Source organism: Triturus cristatus, chromosome 8 (assembly GCF_964204655.1).
Source record: "Triturus cristatus chromosome 8, aTriCri1.1, whole genome shotgun sequence".
Classification (NCBI taxonomy): domain Eukaryota; kingdom Metazoa; phylum Chordata; class Amphibia; order Caudata; family Salamandridae; genus Triturus; species Triturus cristatus.
This window is the reverse complement of record NC_140591.1, coordinates 1,087,187,543-1,087,207,290: the sequence shown is the minus strand read 5'-3', so window position 1 is coordinate 1,087,207,290 and position 19,748 is coordinate 1,087,187,543. Positions and strand designations below refer to the sequence as shown.

Below are 19,748 nucleotides of genomic sequence, written 5' to 3'. Positions count from 1 at the left end.
TTGAAGATTATGTGAACCTGTGGTTGTGGTCTCACACTGCATACAGTCCCCATGTGTCCCATATGTCACTCTGTTGGGTGGTCCCTTGGGCTCCCAGAGATTATACAGGTTGTGTCTAGTGCAGGTGTGATTGAAATATCAATGTATTGGTATATGTATTGGAACTCCCCTAGGGCCAAAACGTGTAATACTGATATCGCTGGTGATTGTTATCCTGCAACTTAAGTATTTTCAACTCTAGGCCCATAAATAGACTAGAGGGGTGTGCATAAACCTAAAGACATATATTAGAAACATATACCTGGTGCGTTATTCCTTCCATGTGGAAATTCCAGACATCATACACTGGTTAAAAATTCCTGCTTCACAGTCCTTCTAAAATTCCCATTAAGTCTTCTCTCCATACCTACCACTAGGATAGCTTTCAACAAAGGCTGTCTTCATACTATCATCAGAAGGTGTCTTTCGGAATGGTACAAGCTGCACAGTTCAACTAGTGGACAGCATATATCAGGCCACCGTCTCACCGGGGAACCTTGCAGATTTGATGCCCTGTGAGGTACTGGGCACAGGCTAATACATGTAGCATTATAACCAATGTTAGCTTAATATCCCACATTGTAGGTTGACTCACAGGCCAAGTTACACACAGTTGATGCAAGATTAATTCTCGCTGAATATATTTAGCATTTGCCTATAATCTTTTTACAACCACACTCATTGCTTGCCAATGGTGTGATTAGTAATGATATCGTTGCAGTATTCCTGGCAGTCTTTATTGAGGACAACAGCAAATCTTGCCACGTCACACTGTATTGTAAGAGCTGGAGGAACAGTGTGTCCTTAGTGGGTGATAGGCTGACACAAACACAACTCATGCTAACTAGTGTGTGTCGTAGATGGCACACATGGTCCGTAATGTAACAGGAATGTGCAGGGACACATCTCATTTGTTTGTGTGTTGAAAGGAGGACAACACACTTGAATCACATACAAATTTACACTTGCAGTGTTGGCATGAAATGTCAGCTACCACTAATAGTAAGATTACAATTGTGGTGTAAGTACACAGGTCAGCATCAATGCATATCGATCAACAGCCAGACTAATGTAATGATAAGTGGTGCTTAGTCCATTCAAGTGGCTCTGAGTATGAAGAATATGTGTGCCTAAGGACAGAGATCGCTAGAATGTGCCACAAAGATCACCTTGGAAAAGACACATGTGATGCCTCACACTAAACAGCTAGACAATACAACATGCAAACACCACTAACAGATTTGCATCTTACTTTTACAGATAATGCTGCTTCCACATCACAACAGGTGGATGACAGCAATCTGTTGGACGACATTGAAGACAACCCTCTCTCCATAGACAATGGCACACTTGAGGAGCCCATTGAAACTCTGCGCTCACCTACACCACCTCCAGAGCCTGACAACCGTGGGCTTGCTGATCAAGTGGAAAACCCAGCCCCACCAGATCCTGCACCCACAAACATAAGCACAGAGTGGGAGGACACCCAGCGTGAATTTCAACAAACTGCTGTCTCTCTACAGCGTGACCTCCTCAATGAGGTACACGTTGGTGTGTTGAGCATGGGTGGCACACTGCAAGCAATCCTACAAAGCCTAAATCCAGAGTTGGTGAACATCAGCCCTGAGCAAGGCAGCTCAAACCAAACACCGGGGATTGCACAAACGCTGGCAAACATTTCGAACATTATGAGCCAGAGGCATGTGCAAATAACAACACAAAGTGCCACCAGGGATGTAGCCCAGCACCTCCAAAGTATTGATAACCAAATGAGAGAGATGCACCAACGTCAGGAACAATACATGTCAACACTCACAGCATTTCATGCAGAGTTGCTGATGGTGATTAAAAATCAGCAACTGATGCTGAATGCTCTAACGGTGAGATTTATGTCACCTGAACATGTGTTCCCACACACATCCACTGCCACAGCTGGTGGTAGCAGTGGGACAACATGGCCAGCACTAAACCCAGAAACCAACACACACACTGAAGACTCCGAGGATGAATTTGCAACACATGTACAGAGGAAGACATCCCAATAAATTACTGTAACTCACAGTTGTCGGATGACAACCACCAACCATTCACTGCTATGAGAACAATGTCTGCCACACGAGAGTCTCCAGATAAATATAACAACTGTGTCATACTACATGTTTTTGTATTACAAAATATGAATTAAGAAACATTGTGACTATAACAATGTATGAAAATAAAACCAACTTCAAAAATAAGATATCTTGTTCACAACACCCTCAAACATGTCAACTACTGTTGTTTCCACACTTGATTGTCAAGGACAATGGGCCCTTGTGTCCGGTTGGTACCACTCAACATTACCAGTGTGTTTAATGTATGATTGCTAATCCAGACACACGTGGAATAGTGCATAAGTACAAGCTAAAGGTTTGTAAGCATGAGTAATTAGATGGGAAAAGACATGCTGTCACATGTAGCAATTATTGAATGTCACTCATCAATGTGCTGCACCGCATCACCACAGTCCCCTCCCTAACACAGAAACCCCACACATAGTCAAAGTACCATCTGCATTCCTGTGCTCTCCCCTGTGCTGGTGCTGAGCCCTCTGCCATGTTCCGGTGTATGCACCCTAGCAGCATGCCTGCGTCATGGTGGGTGAATATTTTGGGCATGAATGTACACCTCTACACACACAATTTATCCCTGAAGGCTTACATCTGAAGTGACTGCATGCTGTACACTGCAGCAAAAATTCAACATCACAAAAACTTGGATTCTGTCAAAGCATGGTCATCAATGTGCCACTAACTGCCACACCTAGTGAGGCATAGCATGCGGATGCATTAGCAGGAATAGGAATCCTTGGAACGCTTGAATGCTGTCTCCTTACACTGTTTAGAGTTGTGAACACCAACAGTAACACACATGGTACACAACTTTCACAAATACAGCTTATCTACAAAAGTATGGAGTGTAAACTGCAGGATTGGATGAGGTACGTATTTTGACCCTGGTCCCATGTGATCTTTGTGCTGCTTTCGACAGGGTGTCCAAACAGATCTCACTGCTAAGGTTCGAGTAGGCAGACAAAGTGGCCATTGCAATGGACTGGTTCACCTTTGGAGAGGAGCTTCCATGTTAAGAATCCCCCTATCTTCTCCATGCCTCACACTAATGAAGAGGGTGTGCCACAGGGGTCAGCTCTGACCCCAACACATCTTGATGCAGTTCTCCAACTGTCACCTGCGCTGTCCATGTGGTGAGAGTTCACAGTAGTGGCACATGCCGATGATATGCACTTGCAAGTTACACTTTGCAATAACTGTGTGCCGGATGTACCCAATTTTGTGATTAAATCAGCAGATGTTGCAGGGTGGATGACTGCAAAGTGCCTCTAGCTCCATGCCAGCAAGTCAGAGGTGTTGCTGGTGATGAAAGATCATAAGCTGTGGAGTGAATGCTGGTGGCCTTCTAAATTTGTGTGTGCACTCACACATAAGCAGGTGCTGAAAGACATGTGTGTCAGTGGAGACTCTGCTGGCATCCTCCAGGCTTAGACTAACAAAGTGGCAGGAATGTGCCTTGGTATATTAAGGGGGTTCAGACTGCTGTTGGTAGTCATTGTTGTCAAGCCATACATCACTCAGGTTATTGTCCATGAATCTATTTTCCAACAAAACCTATTACTGCACCTTTCTGTAGCTGGGGACCAACAATTCTGAGATTGTGAGACTGGCCAGGGTCACAAACACAGCTGCCAGGACTCAAATAGATCCCTATAGAACCAGCTCCAATGTCAGCCCCAGTTCTTGCCATCATTGGCTTGCGTCAGCCAGAGTAGTGAGTACAAGGCTCTCAGATTTGCGTATAACATATTCAAATCATCCCCTCCTGGCATCTTGCCCCACATGCTGTCACAATACTCCACCACTTGCAAAATCAGAGCAAAAGGTCAACAGCTAGTGGTTGTCGCATGGGTAAGGAGGGTGTGAGCTTTAGTGTGCAACTCCTTCACAATAGCAGCTCAAGTCTTGAACTTATTCACTACACACATTAACATCATGGAGTATACTCTGGGCTGTTGTGAGGTTTTCAAGATTCACCTCTTCACTTACATCCGGGACTCCTACTGTCACCGGCCACCTGTTGTGTTTCCTACAAGTGCGGGGAGGGACCTTTGCTGGGGAAGGTGTGTGCAACATGAGACGTCTACACAGTACAAAACTTAAGCAAGTCTCCACACAGTGGATGGTTGAATCTCTGTCAAAATGGGGCTGAGAAAAGCTCTGCCAGTGTGTCACAAAAACACACTTCCTGGCTGCAAACTATGATTTCGAGACAGCACATCACCATTGATGACGTTGTGTCTAACAATATTGTTGTCCTGCCCCAACTAAATGGCCAGAAATTTTAACCACGTTACTTCATACAACATCCATAAGTCGTAAATACGTCTGTATACAGACAGTGTGTTGTACAGTCATATGAGCTAGCCACTTGTAACACAATGACCACTTGCACATGAACATGGTGTAGCTATTACAACACGGAGGGATCAGATGTGTGGTGAGTACATTCAGTACATCTGTGTAAGATAAAAGCTGTATTTCACATACATATGTCAACATGGTACCCAGCAGAGACAGAATATTGCTAAATTTTCATGCAGAGGTTGGCAGAAAACTCATGATTAGAATCCAAAACGTATGTATGTGTCAGACCAATATTGGCTACCAACAAAAGCAAAGCACAGGTGTTCCATGAACATGTACATCTAGTCAGACATGTAGCACAAACCGACCTGAATGTACTAATATGATGCACTCAAACAGGAACCGGTGGTCACAGTCCATGTGCCCACCAACTCACACATACCACATATGAAATGCGGAATGACATAGAATATAGTCCAATGTATGTTAAGAAAGGTTTATAAAATAATAATGGTGATCAAGATTTACATTACATAACACACTAACTTATCTAAACAACTAATCTAAAAAGCAAAACCTATCTAAACTAACTAATCTTACACTAACGAACTTAACTCTATTAACCTAACCTAAACTATGATCACGCAGACAAGTAGACATCATCCCCCCACCCCCCTTAAGACATCAATGCCCAATAGACATACACATACTTAAACTACACATTTACTAACTATAACACCATACTAAAACAAATATATTTTTTTTTTCAAATTTTTTTTTTTTTTTCCATAAACATTAACACACATAACATTACCCCCCACCCCTAAAAGTATTAAAAAAACCCTATGATAAAAACCTTAAAACTACATCTACATCTAAAAACCTATCTCAACTAACTATGCCTACATATACTACAAAATCTACAATCACTAACAAAATGATACTTACAAAATAATAATATTAACAAACACAATAACTGTAAACCATATTTCTATTAGCCCCTAGATTTGGCTAATCAAATATTCCAGTCTCTGGTGGACCGTGTCCAATTTCGCCTCCAACTTCTCTATTTTCCTGTCCATGGAATCAAGTCTGGACATCAGGGTGTCCATTGCCTGCTCCGGTATGGCCTGTGGAGCAGACGATCCAGAGGCTGCTCCACTGGGGACAACAGCGGCTGATGAGGTCGATGGGGCCACGGGAGTGGGAGGATGCTGTTGTGGATGCATGCCATCCCTTGAGGCGGGGTCGGTGGTCCACGTGTCGGTAGCCCGCTGCTTCTCATACTGGCGGGAGGTCCAGCGGAAGCCCTTTGCCACGGAGAGGATGTGTAGATATCGGGCCTTCCTTATGCGGAAAGCCCGCTCATCCTCTGCATTCATGTTATCTGTATGAAAAGGTGGACATGTGTCAGTTCACCAGAACATGCCGGACATTAAATCATAGGAAATGCATGCTGTCAGGTGTAATGTAAAACACATTTGGGCAAATCATCTTTTCCATTTGTTGCCCACACACACCAATACATAAGTACTGATTTAGCTCGGCACATACTGTGCAGTCAACTGAATGTCATGGTTGCATGGTAATCCTTGGCACACTTGAAAGAGTAACTAATTAATGATGAGCCATATGAATGTAAGAACCAGTCAACAGGCATCACGACATGTGATCATTTCCCCACAAAAATGACATCTGGCTCGCCTTGTATCAGGCATGGAGTCATGTGGACATGAATCTGCAATGGACGCTAGGTTCTGACAGTGTCACAGTTTGTCATGGAAGAAGAACTCCTTCCCTTGCATATTTACCACTAGCCCGTTCATTTCACACTCCAACAGAGGAATGCACTGAAGTGGCAATTGCATATTGGAACACAGAGATGTGCTTGCTGTCTACACACCAAGGAGACTCATAATTCATAACAATACTAAAATTGGATGGCATGCAGCATGCCATGTAGTACTAGCAGGGTGCAATTAACGTCAGCTTGGCGTTCACAGCATACATGCTACAAGCACTTACATGTAGCCCATGGTTTTTGTGGGTATTGTCCAATCTCCAAAACACGGTAACAAATCTACCATATCTTGCAGCAACTGAGTCATCATGACAAAGGATCAAGGATGCGTCACAGCATCATGACATAAGTCTTATGTTGTCATGAATGTGAATATAACATTATCAGACAGGATGTGCCACACTTGTGTGTTGAAATACGTTCGTAGTGTCACCTACCCTGTGCACTAAAGCACGTCACAGCAATGTCAACATCATCCCTTATCTGTTCCATGGGAAAAAAGTGACAATCAAGTACTACAGTTCCAAGGGTCACATCAGAAGGACACATGACTAGCTGTTGAAGTGTGTGGACTGCAGAAATGCTCACTTGCAGTCCATGCATTAACTGCTAATGCAACCATGCTGGGCCGGGTCATCCTGGCCATCGGCCATCTCATTGATTGTGCCATACACATCCAATCATCTGTGGGACACACATTGTAAGTCCTGTACCAACATTAATTGTGAAAGTGGGTCTGTGATACGTCTAGACATGAGATGAGGCTGTCAGCAAAATAATCAAATAGGAGGCTGATTCCTGTCCCACAAACAAATGGCTGTGGACTACAAATTTCTAAAAGCCACCCTAGGCTTGAAATATTCCGTGTGGAATTCCATGAGGACGAACCACGCATGGGCTCCCATCTGTTGTGTTACACGTAGGAAAAGTCAATGCATGGACACTACACCCGCTTTGGTACACATATATTGACATCATCCTGGAAACTGATTGGATTGAATAAGCCTTTTCACTACATTATGGAAGACATGCATACATGACACATAGCTTTGCTCTTATTCTGTGCATATGGTACATAGTGTCATCTATACTCCGTTGTAGGAATATTGCATACCTATCCAAGGTGGGGGGGTCCACGAGCACAATGGAACCACATGAGAAATGTGATGACCGACAGATTGAATGCCAACTACATGACTCACAGACATATTGATGTGCAGCTTGCAAGGCATATCCACAGGAATTTTCCATACATTACAAATTGACCTTTTCATTGACCCAGCACAAGGCGAAACGCATTCAAATACACCATATGCTATACACAGTACGCAAACACCCCATCCAACTCGTGGACACAATCCATACATCTTCCACGGATGTTGCCTTCCTGGGGGAGACATGTCTGAAGGCCTCCTCCATGCCCGACGTTGCCATAGCCATTCTGGACGGCTACAAGAACACTGGCAGGGACCGCAACAACGGAGTAGGAGGTGGACTTGGCATTGTCATGGTCAACCACAAAACCCTCTGGGCCTCACACATCAATGACCACACCCTCAGCACCGCCAAACTCATGCACTTGAAGAGCCACACATACCACAACCCCATTCTCAGAGGAACCCTCGTCTACAGAACCCCTGGACCCTGGCCTCAATTCTGTGACACCATTGCCAATTGGTTCTGCACGCATGACTACATCCTCCTGGTACACCTGAACCTCCACCTCAAGAACCACAAACACAACAACTCCTCCACCCTGGTAGTCAACCTCGGACTCAGTCAGCTCGTCAAAACGCACACCCACTCCGCCAGACGCACGCTTGACCAAGATCCTCGGCTACCTCCCATGTCCCTTTCAGCCACACCACCAAACTGGACTGGCCATTGGTGCATCCACTACACCTTCAAGACAAATCACCACACCCCAACACATTCAACACATCACATGCAGCAGCCAGATCAAAGACAACAATGAACAGCTTGACAACACCCTTGCCCAGAGCCCACACGCCAACCCAAACTACACTGACTGCGCCACATGCAAATGCAGGCAATTGATCAATGACTGCCACAACACTGTCACCCCGATCACAGAACCCTCCAACAGACACATTGACAAGAAGGCTGCCTGGTTCAATGTGGACATACGGCCCTCCATACACACATGCCAGAAAGTACATAAAACATTGCACCCCAAACAGACACCAGACAGTATGTGGGCCACAAGAACGGCATCCTCAGACACCATCACCTCATCTGAACTGCTACAAGGGCCACCACCAAGGACTGCATAGACAACAGCGCCCCCAATAACAATGAGATATTCAACATCATTAAGGTACCCTCCAACCCTGGCTCCAAGACCAATGACATCCCACAACTGCAAGACCTGTGATACACCCTTGCCACACTCTTCCATTGCAATATTGCAGACATCCACAACAGCTACCACAACCCGTACACCTTGACAGGCACCAACACCTCAGACACCCCGGCCACCATCCACACTGACCCCCCTGCTCACCTGGAGCAATGTGAAGGACAACATCAAAATGAGGTACACCATCCACTCCATCTCACCGTCTGACACATTTGCGCACCACATGTGCAGCAAAGCTAGCCCCACCATTGCAACCCATCTCCCCAAGGTGGATGCAAGAGGCCTCAAGAACTTCCAGACAATTTCCCTGCTCCCATTCCTGCTAAAGGGCATGCACAAGATTGCAAACAAACAACTGACCGGCTACCTCGAGGAGTACACCATCCTGGACCTGTCACACTCCGACATCTGCAGGAATCCCAGTATTGACAATGGCCTCATTGCCGACACCAATGGCATCTGGCCCCTGATGTACAATGATGAAAGGGCGCCACACATCCGCCATGACCTCTCAGCCGCCTTCAACAATGTCTGTCAACGCACCCTACGCACATGCCTCAAACACGCAGGAATCCAAAGCAAGGCTCTGGAGTGGACCACCTCCTTCCTCTCTGGCAGCAGCCAGAGCCTCCGCCTACCCTCATTCTGCTCCCAAGCCTCAAAGATCATCAGCGGCAGAACACAAAGATCATCCCTCTGCACAACATTGTTCATCATCTCCATGGGCACGCTTGCACACGTTGCACAACTGCACCCCCTCCACATCATCTCCTACGCTGACAACACACAGCTGATCCTTTCCCTCACCAAGGACAACCTCAACACCAAAACCAACATCCACAAAGGAATGACTGCCGTTGACAAGTGGATGACGAACAAATGACTGAAGCCAAACTCACCCAAGACGGGGGTCCTCTTCTTTGGATCCACCCCCTCAGCCAGGGACAACCCCTGGTGGACAACTACACTGAGAGCAGCACCGGCAGACACCAACCATGCAAGCAACCTGGGGGTCAACCTCGAATCAACACTCACTATGACCAGGCAGGTCAACGTCGTCTCATCCGCCAGCTACAACACCTTCCGCATGCTCAGCAAGATGTACAAGTGGATCCCCACTGCAACCAGTAGAAGCTTCACCCTTGGCCTCGTCTGCATCAGGCTGCACCATTAACATGCAGACAATGTGGGAGCCACTGCCAAACTCCGTAAACGTCCGCAACACATACAGAACGCTTCTGCACACCTTGTGCACAACTCCTCTTGCCACAGCCACATCACACCCCATCTGGGATCCCTGCATTGGCTCACCGTCAACAAGAGGATCGCCTGCAAGCTTCTCACCCATGCACACAGAGCACTCCCCCACACCGGTCAAACATACCTCAACAGGATAATCACCGTCTACTACCAGAATTGCCAGTGCCCTTTCAGTGACCTTGCCCTTGCCACTGTCCCCCACATCCAAAGACCTACCAGCGGCAGGAGTTTGTACTGCCAACATGCCGCAAAGACCTGGAACACCCTCCTACAGCTGAGCCTGGTCCTCCTTGCCTTCATGAGGGCACTCAAGAACAGGCTGTTCGAACAATAGCAGCACACCTCCCCCCGCGCATTGAGACCCTCACGTGTGAGTAGAGCAATTTACAAAAGTAATGATTGATTGATTGATTAATAAGTCTGACTGCCATTCCTATGGCTCATCCATATACAAATGTTTTGGGGCTAGAGATGTTGATGGTAATTGCACTGACAATGTTTCCATAGCATGATACATTGGCTAATTAATGCAAGGATGACATTAAACTGTCACTACAATATACTTGAACTTCTCCAAATTGTTCACGGACGTGAAGGATCAAATGTCATTTTTTGGGATGAGCGCACACTTATATGACACATGAATCATTGATTTGCGGTACGCGTGCACTGTTGCTAATGTACCAGCAGGCCATATATGTAGTAAGTATGGAGTGGCCGAGACCGTGAAGGTTGACTAGGAGTGCAACCTGATGATAGGATGTGTGAATTGTATCCTTGGACCTATTTGGTTACGTGTGCGTATTTTCAGAATCATGGCTGGCGTCGCAAATGTTGAAAGGAAGGAGATGATATCAAAGAATCGAGGTGAACATAGCAAAACTTCTTGCCACGTAGTGTGTTCAAGAATATGAACTTTGGACATTTGTCCATGTATGTGTTAGCATAAGATGGTGCACCCAGGAAACCCATGGAAGTTGTGTTTAACTGTATGTACACATTCTCATTCCAGTTACAATTGCTATTGTGTACACAGATTTTAAATTGTCGTGGAATTCAACATTTAGATGCATTCAAAAGTGCAATTCAAATTGTAAGACCATTCCATGCTTCAACTCCATTGGCATGTGGTATGTATGTCAAAATTGCCACACATCAATGGTGCCCAAAATTAAACTTCAACTAAATTCATCATTGACTGTCTTCAGGCTTCATAAGACATCCATTATATCATCTACATAAATTGTCACACTCTTGTTATTGTTCTTGTGCAACTCATTTTGATCACTCAGAAGTTCTGGTGTGCTACAGCTTGCTTCCATAGCGTCATGTCCATTTCCATAGTGCTTGGAACTATTGGAATGTAGATTGTAATCCTCGTGATAGTCATGGGTTTTTTTCTATTTCATTTGTTACATTCACCAGTGGTGAGGGGAGCACGGTGTATTCACATGCCATACTAGTGTTCATCTACATATCTGATCACAGGTGTGCTACCTTATTAATCGTTATTCTTTTCTCAACACAGTATACCCCTGATGAAGGGACACAGCCTCACAAATTTGCATTGGGTGTCACAGTGATCTCTTTTCTCACATTAAATATGAAATGTGGATCAGCTTGGCTTGTTCATGGTAACAATCGTACAGCACGACCTTGCATGCATACTGAACATTATCTGTTGTCTATCTGGCCTTGCTAATTTTTGTAATAAAAAATATTTTTAACATGTAGGCGCATTCATTTTCTTTGCAGGTCTGAGTCCTAGTCACCTTTCATGCTCTAGGGCAATCAGTGCACTGACGTGAAGAGCCATGTGACAAGCATGGACACTGAGCATGGCCACTTATTGGCTGGTTGTTCTCTGTGTCACCACATTGAATCAATATTGAGAGGCATGTCAAGCCATGTACATCCATAGACCAGCTGACTCTGACCTTGCACCCCCACTGCAACCCTGGAATCACGCCCTGTACAACAATTGGTGAATGCTACATCCCCAACATGTAGTGAGCACTGTGCCCAGCATGCACTCCTCTCCTTCTGGCAGGGTTCAGATGCTGTTTTATCAACTTGGCTTCGGCTACTCCAGTCCCAGTGGCAATGGCCACTCCATTTTGCCTTGTGGATAGTGGCAAGGAGTGTCGGACAGTGTTGTGGCTTCTGATCTGTCCACACATGTCCACACGTAGTACAACGGTCACAACATGTAGTTTGGAATTTGGATGCAAAAGATAAGTTCTGACTGCAGCAGGAAGTTGTGATTGTACCATAGTTGCACTCATACACAGTTTTGCTTCCATCCTCGCACTTGATACACATCAAATTATATGAACATGGATACTCACTGGTGGCATTTGGGTCTTCAAAGCTGTCGACCTCCCCCTGTGTATATGGCCGTGGGCCACCTACAAGAAGAGTAACAGAAGTACAAATTGGTATAGAATCACATCATATGTACATGCAAATTTAGACCAAAACATTATTTAGCGTGACACATGCATGGAAATAACAGGACGTGTCACTCCTTTTACATTGAGTGCAGCCATATTTTTCCTAACACACATGGACAGTGGAAACACTGGATTGCTTCCACATCAATGTTCACTGAGTGTGGAACACACATGTGTGCCATCCCTGTGATTTTGCACATGCATCAACAGATTCAACACACATGCCCTTATGCAGACACTGTTGCTGACTGCTGTAAGGATTGCTGTTTCAAAAACGTGTTTATGCACATGCACATGTGTAAGCATTTATTAGTCACAGACACTGACAACGCTTCTTCGACTCTCAACATTCCCACAGCATGTTAAGCTCTATCATGTTCACTGATTGCACACTGATATGATCTTGCAGATGACTGTTGCATAGTGGCTCACACATGACTAGGGTTACATTTGGCTGCCTGCTTCACACTCCGTTCGGGATGCTGATTCACCTGAAGTGCATCCACCCTGACGTATACAGCATTCAAGGTGTACATCCATGATACATTCAAGCGAACATGTAGTTTGATGCATGTACACACTGCAGATGCACAGTATCGGACCATCAGCCAAAGCCATCTTTACCCAGCAACAAGCCCAAACTCAATCATTGGACGTGCCTCTACACAATCCATCAGCTCAAACTTGGATCACTTTGTATGGACTGTACCAGTGGCAAATCTACACGCTACGCAAATTACACAGCCAGCAACACCCATGGACAGTAATCCAGACTACAATGCACCCTGGCGTACACCACCAAGTACACGCACACTACGTACACACAAATCTACACCAACTCTGGATCATGACACGCATCGCCATCAAAGTGTCCACCCTTTGAAGACTAGCCATGGAGATCTGTATCATCCGCAAAAAGACTAGCAACAGATGGAGCGTTACTCACAGGAATCATGGTAAACGCTACCTTTCCATCCCAAGTTAGCAGATGACTCACCAATCAATCATCCCATTTCATGATTAGTCTACAACAACTGTCTGGTGTGTGCACATGCCATTGCACTCAATAGGTACATCTACATCACAAAGTGAAGCACAAGCCATTGCACGCTCAACATCAAACAACTAAGTGCACAGATCCAGGTCAGAACAAGGACAACACCCCTGTGGGAACCTCGTCCAAATACCTACATGCCCCTGAGGTGTGTACACAACCCACATCACATACATCATTGCCCAACATGCATTCGCATACATGTTCCACAGACTTGTGACATAGCTCAACTCACATCTTGACTACAGACATGCCAACAGGTTAGCAAAATGCATTGACAAGCTTGTAGACATCACACAGTAGCAACTGGCCACAAGGCACAGCCACAAGGACGGTGGCAACATCAACACATCCACCACACCAAGACCACATACCCCCATGGCCTGACCGTTCTGACGTACACCTCCTGTCAACCATACAGCTGCATCCATATGAAACAATTAGCACCCCACACAGAAATTACAGATTCTTGACAACTAACAACTATAATGAGCCACAAACCAAAATGCCAACAACACCTTGCACTACACAAGCTTGGTTCTCAATGGACCACACAGATGGTTATCGTAATGTCTAGATGATTTTGCTACAGTCTCCAACACAGACACACAGCAGCACAGGAAGTCAACACGGATCGCATACAGACCACATCATTAGTGAGACACATGCAGACACCATTTTGCAACGATGAAGGACGGGGACGCTAAGACACCATAAATCCCCTTGATAAGGATCCAAAGCAAGGACACCATCTCAACAATCCACACACACATCAAGATTTTACAAGGGCAAATGACTCACCCAATCAATCCTCAGCAACTCCAGAAATGCTACACTAAGAATCCACTTCACGAGTTACATTGGCAGAGCTAGCATTGTGCATGCGGACATGTCCCCCTCACAGGATCACTACAACAAGCGCTGCTCATATTTCCACACAGATGTCATGTGCCTCCAGGATCATTGACATTTTCAGACACAGGTCAATGTAAACATATATCTTCATGCAAAACCTTCTACCCCTCCATCTCATCTTTGACAACATTGAGCACCACAGACAGCGCATCTACCATGATACTCATCCTTTGATGATCACAAATGTACCCCTGTCACCAACCTCTCCTACCAATCTGGCACACACGTCACTCCAGCATTCAGCGTTTACAATGAAGCTGGGTGTGTAATAGTGAGCTTATGCACCTTAAGTGGACTAGCGCATGCTTACGACCCACATGCAATGAGCTGACAACAAACATCCTGCGCAGACCACACCGTGCACCTCTCCTTTTCAAATGTATGTAACAGACTCTGCAACTGCAGCTGGATTGCGACCCTCACATGTGAGTAGGCTAATCCTGATGATGATGCCTGCTTGATTCATCTATTGATGCCGCATGCTTACATACGCAACCAGAGTCATGTATATCGTGACATATGCACAGGGTATGGACTGAAATACAAGATAGTGCAGGAATGATGCAACCCCAGACCTTTGTCTGCACCACACTGTTTGAAATTCCAAGCAATGGAATACAACATTGACATTTTAAATATTCCTTGTTCCAACAGTACTTCACTATATTCTACATCCTGGTGGTGCTGATTCATGCTTAACATTGACAATGAACTGCAAATCCAGCAAGCGTGTTTTACCATGCACTTGTGAATATGCAAAATTTGCACTCAGTTTTTAAAAGGCTTGCTATGTTGCATGTTGTTAGATGTGGATGTTCACACACAACACCCATAGCCACTGATGCATGGCCAGACTTACAGAGTGGCAATTAACTGGGAAACCATCAGGATGGCACTCCACCCTAAGGCTGGCCTACTGTGTCTCGAAAAAGGGACTATTTAATCATTTCATTTGTCATTGCTCAATGCATGCTGCATTTGATTACACACATTGGAGGAGAGAATCATGACATTTGTGACCTTGGGGTGTGTTGGACCTGTCAGCCCTAGGGTGGTCCCCCCTTCTATTTGTGATCGTGCCTAATTTTTGTCCACCATCATTTTTGTGTTGGACTAGGTCTCCGGGCGCCTTTTCATTGCCAATCAGTGTTAAGGTGCAGGTGCTCCCTTCTCCCAAGATGGCTGCCACAGACCCCTGCTACTGCAGAGTGGTCTTTCATAGTAGCACCCTAGCTGCCAGGAGCTGGCTGGGACCCCACAACAATGTTGCGACACCAGCCCGCCTTTTGTCCCATGGGTAGAATGGGGAAGCTCCTGGAATGTGCTGGAACCTTCTAGGAGGGAGGTGGCGTTTTACTTTAGCCGCCTTGGCTAGAGGTCACCTGACCTAGGGCTACTTAAGTGAGGAAGGGTACTTTTTGTGGTGAGTTGGCCAGTGGGGTACAGCAGAGCTGGAGAATCCACGCAGGAGTGTAGGCGGTTGGGCCTAGCCAGGGACTTATGCCTCTGAGAGTGACAGGGTTTAGGTGCTGCCTCTTAAGTGAGTGAGGGACCCTGTGAAACCCTCTGATCTTGCACAGCAGTAGTAGGACCAAAAGTACCTCTGCCCAGCCTGACTAGGAAGGACCTAGTCGTTAACTCCATCCCTACCCCCCTGTAACAGAACCCCCTTAAGGGCGCCAGAGCCATCTGCGCCAACAAGACTTCATCTAACACCTGAGAACAGTAACTGAATGCTGAGACTGCGTGTCCTGACTGACCCCCGAAACCCTATGCAAAGCAGATTGAAGAACCACCGGGGATCGACCAGGTACTAGCGCTGTGACCCCTGCGCTCCCTGACCTGGCCTGGGTCCCTCGGCAGCGTGCTCCGCTGAGCGCGGAGCTCCCCTCCTTAATTTCAGCCCCCCCCCTGTGGCGTGGAAGCAAGCGCGCTCACCGCAGCGGGCGGAAGGCCGGAAGAAGTGCCCTTCAGTGTCACGAGGCCCGTGGAGAAGCCCGGGGACCCGTTGCTGCCGTCGCAGCTGTGCAAGAAGGTGCGCCAGGCCGAGGACCATTTCCCACATCGCCAATGGAGCGGACGCCATCCGACGTCAAGAGCAAGGTAAGCCCGGATGCTGTGATTGACGCCGGTGCGCCCCCTGATGTTTGGGAGCCGCAACACACCCTGAGCCCGGGTTTCCTCTCCGTGGGAATCCCCCTGGTCACCACGACTGAGAGACCCCGCCAAGGGATCTTTTCCTTGTGCCCCCCGTGACTGTACTGAAGCGTGGTGCCCTACAAACTGCACCGGAGCCCGAGAGACTCGCTCCGCAAGTCCGGTGCGCTCCCTGCTACTAGCTCCGTGTGTAGAGATTCACTGTTACTGATTACGAGTAGCACTATGCTCTTCATGTTCCGTTCTGAAGTGCTGAATGTCATTGCTTACGAGTTGCACTCTGTTATTCATGTTCCGTTCTGAAGTATTCCTTGCTAATGATTCCGAATGGCGCTCGGTTTTAAATGCTCCAGTCTGAAGTATTCCTTGCGAATGATGATGATAGGGCTCTGTTTCAAATGCTCCGTTATGACAAATGCATGGCTATTGATTACGAGCAGCGCTCTGTGTTAAATGCTCCGTTCCAAAGTGTTCCCTGTTGGCAACTACGAGCAGCGCTCTGGTCTAGATGCCCCGTTCTGAAGTAGTCATTGCCAGTTAATCACGAGTAGCACTCTGTGGAAATAGGCGCTGTTCTGAGGTATTCACCGCTCAGCGCGTAAAGCGCGGGAATCACCACTGAGGTGCTACAGATAACCAAAGTAGCGGTGTGCCCACGAGTTCTGCCCTGGGTCCCTGCACGCCCTAGGAGTGGCGCTACAGTCCCCAAACCCTACCCTGAGATGTGAGATACACTCGGGTGGCCTAGAGCCTTTAGAAACCTACTGGTGCATGACGTGCTGGTGAATATGGGGCGGGTGAATCCACTGCTAATCTAAGTGAAGCTTGCATTGATATCTGAGGAACTGCATTTACATCTCATGAATTGCATTTATATCGCATGAACTGCATTTACATCTCATGAATTGCATTTATATCACATGAACTGCATTTATCTCGAACTACTTGGATAAACTTGAATTATTTGCATGAACCTTTACAGTGTGGCGTACCTTATTGTGTGCGTTCCCCATTCCATGCGAGGTGCGTGTTGTATGGTTGCTTTACACACAGGCCTTTGGGTGCCCAGCCGCTCGTGTCACGTTACCGCCCTTAGGGACTGGAGACCCCGGTTTCCTACAGGGTGCATGAAGGTGTCCCTTCATGAACAGACACTACTGCCCCACGACGCAGGCAGCCATGTACATGTTAGCAAGTTTGCCTGCACCTGCACATGGTGGCAGTTTGTGTACCAGCACAGGGCTTGGCACCGTGATTACACATCATGGGGCAGATTTATGTTTGACTTGCGCCTCATTTACGCCGCCGTTGCGTCACTTTTGTGACGCAGCAGCGGCGCAAATCCTGCGCCATGGTGCGGGGTATTTACAACGTGACGCATCTGGGAGATGCGTCACGTTGTAAAGCCCTGCGCCACATGTAGGCGTTCCAGGGCAGGTGTGGGCGTTCCGGCGCAGGAACGCCTCCTAAAAGTGGCTGAGTGAAATCGACAAGATTTCACTCAGTCACTTTTCCAGCCATGCTGCGTCACATCCCTGCGCCTGCTTGAAGCAGGCGTAAGGATTGACGCAGCATTTTAGGGATAGGGGCACCCAGAGCCTTGCTGGAGCTGCGTCGCGGTTGCAAAGCAACTCCAGCAATGCACCATCCATACGACGGCAGATGCGTCACGCATCTGCCCATCCGAGTGCCACGGTGCGCCGCATCATGAATGCGGCGCATCAATGGTGGCGCACAAGTGGGCAGATGCGTGGCAACTCCTCTGGCGCATCTCTGCTGATTAGCAGAGATGCGCCAGACGTCATGAATCTGCCCCTTTGTATCCAAATCATCCTCCCCCTTGTTCACAGCATGACTATGAAAAATCAATTTATTTAACTGGTGCATGTGTCTGTGTGAATAGAGAAAATTTCTATGTCAACATCATATATATTTGGGCCGATTGATGTTTCCTGGCGCATCCCTGCAAATCAGCAAGGATGCGCCAGGAGAGATGGGTCACACAAGTTTACCCTTGCGCCACCCATGATGCGCTGCATTTGCAATGCGGTGCATCATGGCGCAGGAATAAACAGATGCGTGACGCATTCGATGGCGTAAGGTTGCCGCAGTGCTTAAGTTGTGTTGCAAGCGCAACGCAACTCCAGCACTGTTCCAACCTGCCCATCCCTAACATGGTCTGTCAAGCCTTACGCCTGCTTCAAGCAGGTGCAGGGTTTTGATGCCTCATTGTCGGAAAAGTGAGTCAGTCACATATTGTAGATTTGACTGAGTCACTTTTCCAAGGGTTATTTCCGCCGTTACACCCACCCTGCGCTACATTAAACCTGACGCAGGTTTAATGTCGCGCAGAGCTTTACAGCGTGACACATCTCCATTGATGCGTCACGATGTGAATATGGCGCAAACTGGCGCAGGGTTTACACCACCGCTGCGTCACAAAAGTGACGCTACGGCGGCATCAAAGGGGCACAAGTCCCTCATAAATCTGCCCCATGGTTTCCAACATATGTGTCTGTGGCCACAGAACAGTCTTTTGTATTGCATGCGCTCATATGTACATCCATACAGACCATTGCAACGCCAATTGATTGGTCATACGATTTGTGCAGAGGGAGATATGGCATAGATTAGCACCTCTGAAAAGAATATATGAGTGACAAGAAACATTGACTTACCAACTGGACCACCAACTTCCAGGCCAAGATGATCGAGCAGGTCAGCCTCCCTGCTGATGACGTCCTGCCAGCGGTGCTTTATCTGGTGGGTTGTCCGCTGGATCTGGAATAGACGCCCCAGATGTTGCTGCACAGTGGTCCACCGGCGCTTGCGCCCTGCTGTGTCATACCCCTGACTGACCCTGCCCCCCATGCTGATCATCCGGGGCAGGTAATGGAATATTAGCCATATCATCCCGCCAAACTGTCGATCGGTCAAATTTCGAGACCTTCCCGACATGATTTAGGATGACGTAAAGGAAACTTAATAAATTCGACAAAGGAAACTTATTTAAGATTGACCTAATATGTACTATAAAATAACCCACCCCTATATAAAGCCTTAAAACTAACTACCCCAATCGACAAACACCCCACAATACTAATGTTACAGACACACACAAGACTCACAAATCACTAAAGACATAAAAACACACCTCAAAAGACACAGGGGACAGACAAAAGACACTTTGAAAGGCAAATCAGGACACCACAGACTCCAAACAACTCCACCAGCAAGCACACACCGAAAGCAAGTAAGGGAAAGTGAAAGT

At 46.8% G+C, this 19,748-nt stretch overlaps 1 protein-coding gene across 1 annotated transcript; it reads right to left on the bottom strand.

The window, feature by feature from the left end:
* Window positions 1–5,458: 5,458 nt before the first annotated feature.
* LOC146805415 (uncharacterized) lies at window positions 5,459–19,435 on the bottom strand. The gene is made up of 3 exons (XM_085623799.1): window positions 19,156–19,435; window positions 12,247–12,306; window positions 5,459–5,844 (listed from the first exon to the last, which is right to left on the bottom strand). Exons 1-3 carry the CDS (start codon window positions 19,433–19,435, stop codon window positions 5,459–5,461), a joined length of 726 nt encoding a protein of 241 aa, XP_085479925.1.
* Between the last annotated feature and the right edge of the window lie 313 nt (window positions 19,436–19,748).

Bases quoted from the DNA above. Each gene is read 5' to 3' on its own strand.
- LOC146805415 (XM_085623799.1), bottom strand. From the start codon at position 19,435: ATGTCGGGAAGGTCTCGAAATTTGACCGATCGACAGTTTGGCGGGATG. The intron at 12,307-19,155 runs GTAAGTCAATGT...CTCTTCTTGTAG, and splicing joins GGAAGTTGGTGGTCCAGTTG to GTGGCCCACGGCCATATACA. The intron at 5,845-12,246 runs GTGAGTATCCAT...CTTTTCATACAG, and splicing joins TGAAGACCCAAATGCCACCA to ATAACATGAATGCAGAGGAT.